The 13,543-nt window shown below is 45.4% G+C and overlaps 1 protein-coding gene across 2 annotated transcripts in view; it reads left to right on the plus strand.

The window, feature by feature from the left end:
* Positions 1-13,543, plus strand: part of CA12 (carbonic anhydrase 12) — a 71,405-nt gene that overhangs the window by 28,247 nt on the left and 29,615 nt on the right. For both annotated transcript variants that reach the window (XM_029065719.2, XM_029065718.2), the window contains exon 3: positions 13,151-13,330. In XM_029065719.2, the coding sequence (XP_028921552.1) occupies positions 13,151-13,330 (180 nt within the window). The remainder of the gene's footprint in view (positions 1-13,150; positions 13,331-13,543) is intronic.

Here is a 13,543-nt window from a genome sequence, read left to right on the forward strand (position 1 = left end):
AACTCTTCTATTCCTCCGTCCTTGATTCCCACATCCCACACCAACTATTCCAAATTTCTAACTCTGAGACCTCCCCCGCAGGTCTCCCACCTCTTTCTTCCCGAACCCACGATGATCTCACCAACTGCTTAGTTGGTTAAATAGATAGCCTTGTTGTGTCGCACTCTCCCAAGCATTTAGTACAGTGCCTTGCACATAGTAAGCACTCAATAAATACAACTGATTGATTGATCGGGTGTGAACGTCCCAAAATCTCACCATCGCTTCCTCACCAGCCTGCTACCTTCTTCTTGGCTTTCTTTTCTTGCCCAGCTAGCCGCTTCTCAAGAGGAGGTCTATTGCCTGCTCACTAAATCTACACCCTCGCCCTCCCACATATTTAAAAAACACTGCTCCCATTCTCTGCCCCTCCCTTACTATATCTTCAATCTCTCACTCTCAGGTGACTGTTTTTCTGCTGATTCTAAATTTATTGGAGTCCCAACAAGCCATCTCCAAATCTCTAGCAGTCTCCTCAAACTCCTCGATCAAGTTGTATACATCCACCATTTCCTCTCCAACAACTCTTGTTTTGATCCATGATCATCAGGTTTCTGGACCCTCACCTTCTCTGGGACAGCATTCTCCAAGATCACCAGTGATCAACTCATACTTTGTTGTACTTTCCCAAGCTCTTAGTACAGTCCTTGGCAGATCGTTAGTGCTCAATAAATGTCACTGATTGATTAAGCCAGGTGCGGGGAGATAATCAGGGAAGACAAACTGGTGGTGATGGGATTTCAGGAAGGCTTTATAAATGGAGAGAGCTGTGACCTGGTCGATTTGAAGTGGGGAGGGAGTTTCAGGCAGGGGAGAGGATGAAATTTAGGGATAGGAGACAGGTGATTCATGAAAGGGGTCAAAGTCGGAGGTTCGGTTTTACGGGATGTCATCAGGTCTCGGTAAGGGAGTTAGTCATCACTACTGTCTCCCAGGTAGCGAGGTGATAAATGACTTTATTGGGACCACTAATGGCAGTTTGGTAAATTGGCAGGGGGAAAGCAAATGTCACTAATCTAATCTGAAGGTTTAGTGACATCAGCTTTTTGGACATCAAGGAAGAGTAGTGCGGTTAGATTGCAAAGTTGATCATTAGGCCAACTATGGCAGACAAGCCTCTGTCCTGGCCATCAAGTTCACACTAGCCAGATTTGGGGTTAGCCCAGTTGGTAATTCATCAACTTGCTTCTTCTGAATGGGGAACTGAAGGGGTATTGTCAAGGAGAAGGGGGCCATGGAGGAGCTTGCATTTTCACTGTCAGTCAAAACTGGGGTCTCAGGCATTCAGGAAACAAGCAAGACAGTGGAGTCCTTGATCAGGTACAATATTTCAGAGAAGAGGGAGTGATTCTCCAGTCCTTTTGTGATCTATTTGAGAAGTAGCAGAAAAGCTAGGTAAAAGGAGTTTTCTCCTTTTATTGAGTTCCTGCTTTCGGTTTACAAGCAATAAAACCTTACCCATTAATTATTAACCCTTAATGCCAGTTACTATCATTTCCTTCTAGATTGCATTTTGGTCTTTAATGCTTATTGGTTTGTAGCTTCATATTATGGAAAGACAATATCGAGTTCAGTGTATTTGGTATTCTTTTGGACGGATCAGGAGTTAGTATGCAGTTCCCCTGGTATATATCATAGCTATTTATTAATCCTAACAGATTTTTAAACTATAGACTCTACTGCTTACACAGTTCCAGAAAGGTATTTCTATAGCTATATATTCCAAACCTTCAAACCCAAGACCTCAATAAATTGCTACATGCAGTCACACACACACACATACCCATTCAACTCGATGATAAAGAAAAGAAAAAAGCAGCATAATGTGTGAGATATTTGGGGATGATGGCATTGGAAAGTGGATTTTAAAAGCTGTACTTCACAGTAGAACTATGATAAGAGATTTTCCATCTCAAATCACCAGTAACCCAAGATTCAAATAACATTAATTTCCTCTTTATAAAATCCAGATCATTTCACTCTTTTTCATGAGCTCAATAAAACACAATGTAAATAAGAAAGAAGAGTCATACTCTACCATGAAATTATATAGCTTTTGCTTCTTAAGGAGCTCAGTAACTCTGACGGTCAGCTAGAAGCAGTTTGTATACATAGAGAGATTTACAATGAATTTTTTTTTTTACAGCTCAGCCTCTTACTGGGTGAACTGAGACAGAAAAACATCTAAGTCATCAGTTGTTATTACTCTTGCTTTAAAAGGTTACTTGCCCTATAAAGTGGTCATTTGCAAATTTTAAGTATTTATACGGCGAACTTGAAAACACACATTAAAGCCCCAGTATTAAAGACACCAAACTGATAAGGAAGAAAAAGTGTCACTGAATCCATTTTCTTCTAAGGCTATCGGAAATACCCAGCCTTCAGTCAGATTTCGGGGGGTATGGGGAGTCTCCTTCTCTCTTTATATAACTGGTATTTTGAGTTTTTAAATGGTATTTATTAAGCATTTACTGTGTGTCAAATCAGCCCCTGTCTCTGTTCCACATGGGCTCACAATCTAAACGGTTTACAGAAAGGGAAACTGAGTCACAGAGCATTTAAACAAATTCCCCGAGGTTACGCAGCTGGCAAGTGGTGGAGCCGAGGCTAGAACCAGAGTCTCCTGACTTCCCAGCTTGTGTTCTTTCCACTAAGGTACACCACCTGTTATGTTTCAGTCAGTGCCAGAGTCATGAGCGGGGCAGAAGGAGAATGTTGAACATAGGCATGGTCTAGTCAGCCAGCCGGATTCAGTTCACTGGTTTGCCATTCCACAAATAGCGAAGGAAAACATGAGCAGCCTGCAGATATTTAGAGGACTCTACTTAAATTTTCATCAGCCCAGTCAAAAATCAGTCAATCGCATTTATTGAGTGCGTACTGTGTGTGGAACACTGTACTAACCACTTGGGAGAGTAGCTTAGTGGATAGAGCACAGGCCCGGGAGTCAGAAGGACTTGGGTTCTAATCCTGGCTCCACATGTCTGCTGTGTGACCTTGGGCAAATCACTTAACTTTTCTGTGCCTCAGTTACCACATCTGTAAAATGGGGATGAGCGTGAGCCCCGTGTGGGACATGAACTGCATCCAATCTGATTAACTTGTATCTACCTCAGTGCTTAGAACAGGGCTTGGCACATAGTAAGCGCTCAACAAGTACCATTATCATTATTATTATTAACACCAAACAGACACATTCCCTGCCCAAAGTGAGCTTCCAGTCTCCATCTGTGGTCATCCGAGTCTCTCTCTTCGGTGTTCTTCACCCTCTGTGGGAGATTTTCAGGATCTATGATTTTGGTTTTTGACTTCACAGGAAACTGTTCCCAAGTGCTCAGGCTGCTGCTCCCCATATCGTTAAATCCCGGCCCCCGACAAAAAAATCGTTTTTGACTGCTTTTCTGCAAAAAGACTCAGCCTGACCGAATGAAAAGCAAAGGTCCAGCTCATGACCCTCCTTGGGTCAAGATCAAACCAAAACCCAGGGGAGGCAATTAGACTTGCCCGTGTTCTTCTATTCCAGCCCAACATAATGAGCCTCTTTGACCTCTATCGGGCCTCCAGCTGAAAAAGTACAAAAATGGGGAAAATTTGACCTTTGATTTTATCTGGAAAAGAAAACAAGGAGTCGCTTCTATGTATTTTAAATCCCTTCACCCAGACCATCATATAAGAATCAAACAAATGGAAGGATGTAATGCAACCTAGAAGGAACCTAGCATTTCAAAGAGTCACTTAAATATGATACTCTAGTTGGGGTAGCCAATTCTGTTAAAAGTTGGCTGAGAGTTTAGTCTCGGCAGAAAAGGGACAAGGACTGAGCTCATAAACCACAGCCTAGGACTTAAAGGCTAAGATTCTCAGGTAAAGGGCGGGAGGATTGGTTAAAAGCGGTGTATAATTTGAATTGGGAGATATTAACTATGTCATTTAAATGCTAAATGCTGAGGGAGATACAGTAATAATAGCTGTACTATTTGTTAAGCACTTCCTATGTCCCAAGCACTGTACTAAGCGCTGGGGTGGATACAGGCAAATCCAGCTGGACACAGTCAGATCAGATCTTATGCAGGTCTACGCAGAACTCACCATTTAGGAGTTAGGGTGAACAGGGATCTTATCCTCATTTCTCAGATGAGGAAACTGAGGCCTAGAGAGGTTAAGTGATTTTTTTAAAATGGTACTCGTTAAGTGCTTACTATATAATAATAATAATAATGGCATTTGTTAAGCGCTTGCTATGTGCAAAGCACTGTTCTAAGCGCTGGAGAGGATACAAGGTGATCAGGTTCATTCATTCATTCAATAGTATTTATTGAGCGCTTACTATGTGCAGAGCACTGTACTAAGCGCTTGGGATGAACAAGTCGGCAACAGATAGAGACAGTCCCTGCCATTTGACGGGCTTACAGTCTAATCGGGGGAGACGGACAGACAAGAACAATGGCACTAAACAGCGTCAAGGGGAAGAACATCTCGTAAAAACAATGGCAACTAAATAGAATCAAGGCGATGTACAATTCATTAACAAAATAAATAGGGTAACGAAAATATATACAGTTGAGCGGACGAGTACAGTGCTGTGGGGATGGGAAGGGACAGGTGGAGGAGCAGAGGGAAAAGGGGAAAATGAGGCTTTAGCTGCAGAGAGGTAAAGGGGGGATGGCAGAGGGAGTAGAGGGGGAAGAGGAGCTCAGTCTGGGAAGGCCTCTTGGAGGAGGTGATTTTTAAGTAAGGTTTTGAAGAGGGAAAGAGAATCAGTTTGGCGGAGGTGAGGAGGGAGGGCGTTCCAGGACCGCAGGAGGACGTGACCCAGGGGTCGACGGCGGGATAGGCGAGACCGAGGGACGGTGAGGAGGTGGGCGGCGGAGGAGCGGAGCGTGCGGGGTGGGCGGTAGAAAGAGAGAAGGGAGGAGAGGTAGGAAGGGGCAAGGTGATGGAGAGCCTTGAAGCCTAGAGTGAGGAGTTTTTGTTTGGAGCGGAGGTCGATAGGCAACCACTGGAGTTGTTTAAGAAGGGGAGTGACATGCCCAGATCGTTTCTGCAGGAAGATGAGCCGGGCAGCGGAGTGAAGAATAGACCGGAGCGGGGCGAGAGAGGAGGAAGGGAGGTCAGAGAGAAGGCTGACACGGTAGTCTAGCCGGGATATAACGAGAGCCCGTAATAGTAAGGTAGCCGTTTGGGTGGAGAGGAAAGGGCGGATCTTGGCGATATTGTAGAGGTGAAACCGGCAGGTCTTGGTATCAGGTTGTCCCACATGGGGCTCACAGTCTTAATCCCCATTTTCCAGATGAGGTAACTGAGGCACAGAGAAGTAAAGTGACTTGCCCAAAGTCACACAGCTGACAAGCGACTAGATGCCAAGCACTGTACCAAACGCTGGGGTGGATACAAAATAATCAGGTTGGACACAGTCCCTGTCTCACACGGGGCACCAAGCCTAAGCAGGAGGGAGTAGGATTTAATCCCCATTTTACAGTTGAGGAAAGTGAGGCACAGAGAAGTTAAGTGATTCGCTCAAGGTCACACAGCAGACAAATGGCAGAGCCAGGATTAGAACCCAGTTACCCTCAGACTCCCAGTCAACAAGCTCTGCTGCTTCTCTTGCCCCAGGACACACAGTTAGGCCAGTGGGAGAGCTGGGGATAGAACTCAGGTCTCCTGGCTCCCATTCTCACGTTCTTACCCTTTCCTCCAGGTCATGCTGCCATCCAAATGCCAGCAGTTTCCTAATTTCTGTTGCTGAGCTGACTCTCTCCTGGCCAGGAGACTTGAGTGGGGTGGGATGGGAGATGGTTTGAGGAGCTCAAACACTTCTGCTTTCCCACTGAGCCACGCCGCTTCTCAACTCTACTTGATAGTAGTTGTTAGACTGTAAGCCCGTCAAAGGGCAGGGACTGTCTCTATCTGTTACCGATTTGTACATTCCAAACGCTTAGTACAGTGCGCTGCACATAGTAAGCGCTCAATAAATACTATTGAATGAATGAATGAATGAATGAATGAATGAATGAATGACCAATCTGGGAAAGACCAAAGCAGGGCTGGGAAAGTCACTCAGCTCCAGCCAATGATCCCTCTGCACTCAGTGCATTCCAGCGCTCAGTATAGTTCCTGGAACATAGTAAGGGCCTAACAAATACCAAAATTATTATTAAAGGCACCAGGCTTTTGCCTAAAGGGGCTGGAGCTGAGTCCCTACAAGCTCCAACCCCAGTTAAGTCCTGGGGAGAAGCCATCAGCTGGAACTTGAATCCAACGGACCAGAGCAAGGTACTTTACCCCTCACTTCTATTCCCACGGCTCCTCAGGTGCCCTCAGGTTATCAGGTTTGAGTTAACACAGTTTCTGAGTGGGTGCTTTCTGACCTCCTACGATTTCCTGATTGTTCTGCTCTGCTCGACCTGAACTCCAGCTTGACCTCTCTGCCTCTGGGTAGGCCTCAAGGCTCAGGCCTCTAAAGTGGGAATCCTGTTTCCATGACTTCTTCAGCCCCAATTCCTTCAAAATCAGGGCGTCGCTTCCTTCCTACTGGAAGGAGCACAGACCTGAGTTCGAATCCAGGCTCTGTCTCTTGCCTGCTGTGTAGTCTTGAGCAAGTCACTTAATTTCTCTGTGCCTCAATTTCCTCATCTTTAAAATGCGGATTCCCTCCTACTTAGATATAAGCCCCACGTGGGACAGGGACTGTGTCCAACCTGACTATCCTTTATCCACTCCCGCGGTTAGTCGGCACTTGGCGTATAGTAGGTATTTAACCAATACCACTGTTATTATTATTATACTTGCTAAGTGCTTACTATGTGTCGAGCACTGTTCTAAGCACTGGGGTAGATACAAATTAATCAGGTTGGACACAGTCCCTACCCCACATGGGGCTCACGCACAGTTTAAGTAGGAGGAAGAACAGGAATTTAATCCCCATTTTGCAGTTGAGGAAATGGAAGCACAGAGAAGTTAAGTGACTTGCCCAGGTTCACTAGGAAGTGACCTGGTGAACAGCAGCCCTCCAGGTGACTTGGTCTAGTGGAAAGAACATGGGATGGTGCATCGGGAGATAAATTCCAAACCTAACTCTGCCTCTACACTCCAGTGTGCCCTGGAGCAAATCACTGAACCTCAGTTTAATAAATTATAAAAAGAGGTGACTTTCCTTCTCTCCCTTTTAGATTATAGGACAGGACCTGACCCTTCTCTGCTTATTCTGTACCTTGCTCAGCCCTCAGCAGATAGTAAATACTTAAAAAATCCAGAAATTAACTCCAGGTGAAGCCAGGTGGCTTGAGGGAGGTGAGTAGGATAAGGTAAACTGAGCAGGTATCTTCTGGGGACACTTTTAAGGTAGGTCTAGACTCTTGGACAGTTGAAAGCAAAAGCCATTTTCATCTGAAATAGCTGTATAATTGAGGTCAAATATTGAGAAGGAGCATGGCCTACAGGAAAGAGCAAGGGCCTGTGAGTCAGAGGATCTGGGTTCTAATCCCAGCTCCGCCACTGTGTGACATTGGGCAAGTCACTTAACTTCTCTGTGCCTCAATTTCCTCATCTGTAAATGGGGATGAACTATTCCCTGCTACCTAGACTGTGAGCCCCATGTGGGATAGAGACTGCATCCAATCTGATTATCTTGTATCTATCACACCATTCAATACAGTGCTTGGCGCTTAAATACCAAAATTCTTGTTAATTATCTGCATAATATCATAATATATGATCTCTGTGGAAAAAGCCAGGGCTTGGGAGTCAGAGGTCATGGGTTTGAATTCAGGCTCTGCCACTTGTCAGCTGTGTGACTATGGGCAATTTTCACTTAACTTCTCTGTACCTCAGTTACCTCATCTGTAAAATGGGGATTAACCGTGAGCCTCACGTGGGACAACCCGATTACCCTGTATCTGCCCCAGCGCTTAGAACAGTGCTCTGCACATAGTAAGCGCTTAACAAATACCAACATTATTATTAATATAGTCAGTCACATTTATTGCGAATCTTGTGGTATTGCGAAGTACAGTATAACAATATAACAGACACATTGGCCAGGGCGAGGGAGGCTGACTCCTGGCTGCTCTGGTTGCCAGATGCAAAGCTGAGCAAACACTTCTTGGGAAGGAAAAATCGAGGAGCTTCCAAGGAACCGAGTCACCAATGCTCACCATCACCTCGGTGACAAGCCCCAGGGATTTGTGCTGTGTGTCAAGTTCCTTCCCAGAGGCGGGAACGTGTCTGTGGCTTGAGGACTCTGAGAACTCTGGCATCCTCTGCAGCCAGCCCTACAGGAAGAGAGAGATCTGGCCACCTCTGCGGCTAATTAAGTGCCCTGCTCGGCGCTTTCCTGTGTAATAGTTAGTAGTGGTTCATTTATTGAGTGCCTACTTAAAAAAAATCAGACAGAAAAGCAGCCCTGCACTAAGAACTAGAGTAAATCATAATTTATTGCTATTGTTCTTGTCTGTCCGTCTCCCCCGATTAGACTGTAAGCCCGTCAAAGGGCAGGGACTGTCTCTATCTGTTACCGATTTGTACATTCCAAACACTTAGTACAGTGCTCTGCACATAGTAAGCGCTCAATAATTACTATTGAATGAATGAATGAATGATCAGGTTGGACACAGTCCCTGTCGCTCATGGGTCTCACAGTCCAAGGGGGTGGGAGGGCAGGTATTTCTTCCCCATTTCACAGATGAGAACACGGAGTCACAGAGAAGTTAAGTGACACTCAGGATCGCACAGGAGACAAGTGGTGGGTCTGGGATTAGAATCTGGGTCAATCAGTCAATCGATCCATCAGTGGTATTTACTGAGCAACAGCGGGCAGACACTATATTAAGTGCTTGGGAAAGTACAAAGGAGTTGGCAGATGCGGGGAATGCATCCCTGCCCATTAGGAGCTTACAGTCCTCTGACTCCCAGGTCTGTGGTCTTTCCACTAGGCCACTCTGCCTCCCAGTGAAAGTGCTCTATCCATAATCCCCATGCATTCTTCTTTGAGAAAGTATTAAAACCACCTTGTACTCACTGAACCCCTCCCACCCACCTCGACCAAAGGCCTTTCCCCTGGACTCTAGCGCAGAGCCCTCTCACTGCCTCTTCTGCTCCCTTTGCTCCAACTTCGTACTAACCGTAATCTCCTTAGGAGGAACACAACTGGAAGGGACAAGAGAGATCTTGTAGCATTGATTGATTGGTTCATTCATTCAAATGTATTTATTAAGCACTTGGGAAAGTACAATACAACAATAAAGAGTGACAGTCCCTGCCCACAGTGAACTCACAGTCTAGAGGGACTGTGCTTTGTGTCATTCCACAAGGCATGAGCGATAGAATCAACTCTTCCCCGTAGGTTCTCTGTCCTGAAGCCTGATGTGATTATAGAAGGACTTTAAAGATGGGTAGCTTAGTGGTCTGCCAGATGTGAGGGAGGGGGTGGGAGTTCCAGAAGGAAGGATGGAGTGAGCAAGTCATGCCCTCCCTTTGGCAGGAACTTTCCCATCTTCAAAATCTGACTAAGTTTCATGACCTCCAGGAAGCCTCCCTCTCTCATCTCCCATTTCCCCACTTAACTCCTCGTCACCTATGCGCTTGGGTCTGTGAGTTCTAAGCTCATAGGGACTCCCCTCACCACCTCCCCAGTATCACTTACCAGTCTGAAATTTATTTTAGTATCTGGCTCGGGGCTAGACTGTAAGTCTCTGAAGGCAAGGAGAGTGTCTTTTAACTCCATCGTACTCTTCCAGGGGCATAATACTACAGTGCTCTGCCCAGAGTAAGTGCTCAGTAAACACCACCACTCACTTACTGATCCACTGACTATCCTAATCCCTCTCGACCTCTCAACTGCTTTTACACTGTGGATGACACCTGGTTTTTTTCTTTTGTATGACCACTAAGACAGACAAATGATGCTCAGTGGAGAGGCTTCAGATTGCTCATCTCTGAACTTCCAAGGCAGACAGTCCCAGGGAGAAGAGGTTGTGTATAGAATGCTAATGGGGTGTCAACTCGGGGAATGAAAGTTCAGGAATCCATTTGCAACACCAATCCCTTCCCCTAGACCTCTCCCCACCCACCTCCCAGACACACGTACGCACCTCTCCAGCCAAGCACACACAAGCAGGCCTATTTCTGGATATCGGGTAGTGCCTGGGAGCAAAATCCTGCTCCGTGCCCCCAGAATTCATTCATTCATTCAATCGTATTTATTGAGCGCTTACTGTGTGTAAGTGCTGTACTAAGTGCTTGGGAAAGTACAATATAACAATAAACAGACACATTCCCTACCCACAGTCTCCAACAGGAGCCCTCATCCTGGCCCCCAGTGGCCCCAGCCCAAACATACAAGCCTCCCTTTCCCCTGGGTTCATAGTAGTCGAACGAGCTATGACAAGCAAATCATTTGGTCCTCTCTGAAAGCCTCAGCTCACAGCTAAGCAGCAATTTAATTGTCATGGGAAATAATCCTTTAAACAGATGCTCTACATTCTTTAACGACCTTTCCCTGTGGGAAACAAGGAAGAAAGTTTATCAGAACTTGGGGACTGGGTTTTGTTTTGTTTTTTTGGTGAGAGGTAGTTTCTGTTAATGGTCAGTGCTGGAGCCTGGGCCCTGGAGACTTTTATCCAAGATCTCCAACCCTAATTACTACTCTTCAGTCATTCATACACTAATCCGAAGTTTTGTGTTTTTTTTTAATTGTTGGGGCACTTCCTAGTTCAAATCCAAGAATTAAACCAGAATCCCGTTTGTCAAGCCGCCTCCTTGGGTTGAACAACATTTATCTATCAATCACATCTTAATAATGAGATTAAGTTCTCATTTTCCCACCCTATTTGCCTTCCCTGCTGTGTCGCCTCCGCACTTGGGTCAGCATTCTCTAAGCACTTTGATACTCACTCCATCTCCAGCCTCCCAGCATTTATGAGTATCTCCTTATACTCTAATAATAATAATGTACTTGTTAAGCACTTACTATGTGTCAAGCACTGCTGTAAGCACTGGAGTAGATACTTACTAACCATGTTGGACACAGTCCCTCTCCCACATGGGGCTCAGAGTCTCAGTTTCCACTTTACAGACGAGATAACTGAGGCTCAGAGAAGTGAAGTGACTTGCCCAAGGTCACATAACAGACAAGTGGCAGAGCTGGGATTAAAACCCATGACCTTCTGACTTTCAGGCCCTTGCTCCATCCACTACGTCACATTCCATGCCATGGCAATATTCTATTTCCCCTATTTGTACTGTAGTTTAATGTCTATCCCGCCCTCACAACATTCCTTGCGTAAACTCCTTGCGGGCAGGGATCATATCTACCAACTCTGTCGTACTGTACTCTCCTTAAATGTTTCGTAAGGTGTTCTGCACAAACTAAGTGCTCAATAAATATGACTGATTGATCGATTGAATGTTTAACAAGCGCACAACATTGTATTGAAGGCTTAGGAGAGTCCCTCAAGGCCCTGACCTCGGGGAGTTTACAATTTATAAGGGGGGAAAGGGGCAGATCAAAATTATTCATAAATATTGAGAGCAGGAGGAGATATGTGCTGATAAATTAGCTGAATAATGGGATATGCAATTAAGTAGTAAGGGAAAGGAATGTGTCTGCTAATTCTGTGGCATTGTACTTTCCCAAGTGCTTAGTACAGTGCTCTGCACATAGTAAGTGCTCAGTGAGTATCATCGACTGATTGACTGATTGATTGATATACCTAAGTGCTAAGCCTAGGCAGTGGGAGTCAAGTACTTTTGTGGTCAGGAAGCATCAAGTCTAAAAGTTAGACTTCAAAAACCTGAGGTGAGTTGAGGCTGAATAATAATAATAATAATGTTGGTATTTGTTAAGTGCTTACTATGTGCCGAGCACTGTTCTAAGCCCTGGGGTAGACACAGGGGAATCGGGTTGTCCCACGTGGGGCTCACAGTCTTCATCCCCATTTTTCAGATGAGGTAACTGAGGCACAGAGAAGTTAAGTGACTTGCCCACAGTCACACAGCTGCCAAGTGGCAAAGCCGGGATTTGAACCCATGACCTCTGACTCCCAAGCCTGTGCTCTTTCCACTGAGCCACGCTGCTTCCCTGTGATGGATCTAACTATATTTATTTCAGTGTCTGTCTCGCCCTCTCGATTGTAAGCTCCTTGTGGGCTGGGACCATCTTTACTAACTCTCTCGTATTGTATTCTCCCAAGCACTTAGTACACGCTCTGCACACAGTAACCACTCAATAAAAACACCGCTGACTGACTGAATGATTGACAGACCGCACCCAGCCGTCACTTAGCTAGCATTTTCTTAGATCTGGGCTGGGCCAATCTGACCTCACTATATTGAAGCGTTGTTTCCTGGAAAGCTGCAGGGATCATTTCTGGGCTTTTGGATATTAAACAGTCAAAATGCAAAATGAGGTAAAAAGCGAGCAGCTCAGACTTTTTAAAATCAAGAGGTCAGGAGGGTCACCCTGGACAACATCTATATGGTGTCTTACAAAGGAAGCATGGCCTAGTGGAAAGACCTTGAGATTGGGAGTCAGGAGAACTGGGTGGTCTGTGTGATCTTGGCAACATCACAAAACGTCTCTGTGCCTCAGTTTCTTCTTCTGTAAAATAGGGATGATACTTTCTTTTCCTTCCTCTTAGATTGCGTGGGTCAGAGCCTAATCTGATTTGTGCAGCATGGCCTAGGGGCAAGAGCCTGGCTTGGGAGTCAGAGGACGGGGTTCCAGTCCCGGCTCCACCACTTTCTACTGTATGACCTTGGTCAAGTCACTTCACTTCTCTGTGCCTCAATTCCATTATCTGTCAAAATGGAGATTAAGACTGTGAGCCCCATGTGGGACAATCTGATTACCTTATACCTACCCTAGCACTTAGAACAGTGCTTGGCATGTAATAGGTGCCTAACAAATACCAGAATTATTATAATTAAGATCACGTACCAACTACAGGGCTTAGCGCATAGCGAGCACTTAATAATCACCCAAACTAATAAGATAACTTTGAGAACTGAGTTCTGGGGATCAAGGGGATGGAAAAAGAAACTAGTAAGGTTATTAAACTGAAATTAGGACTAAGAGGAATCTACCTACGAAATGCCTTTGCTTTAATCTTCCCAGGTCCCGATGGAGAAAAAGCTTGGTCAAGGTCCTACCCCTTCTGTGGGGGACAGTTACAGTCTCCGATCGACTTTCACAGTGATATCCTCAAGTACGATTCCAGCCTCGCAACCTTAGAACTGGGAGGTTACAATGCATCCCACCCCGGAATTTTCAACTTGACTAACAACGGACATTCGGGTAAGTGGATTCTGTTAATTACAAGATGATACCAAGTCTGTAGTATCTTTACTCTCCCAAGCGCTTAGTACAGTGCTCTGCACACAGTAAGCGCTCAATAAATACCACTGATGCTGATGATAATGATGATGGAAACCCAAGAGGTTACGAAGGAATGTACTGATGGACCAGAGGGCCAGTGAATCAGAACAAGAGGGAATGGGATCATGTTTT

This window comes from Ornithorhynchus anatinus, chromosome 5, assembly GCF_004115215.2.
Source record: "Ornithorhynchus anatinus isolate Pmale09 chromosome 5, mOrnAna1.pri.v4, whole genome shotgun sequence".
Classification (NCBI taxonomy): domain Eukaryota; kingdom Metazoa; phylum Chordata; class Mammalia; order Monotremata; family Ornithorhynchidae; genus Ornithorhynchus; species Ornithorhynchus anatinus.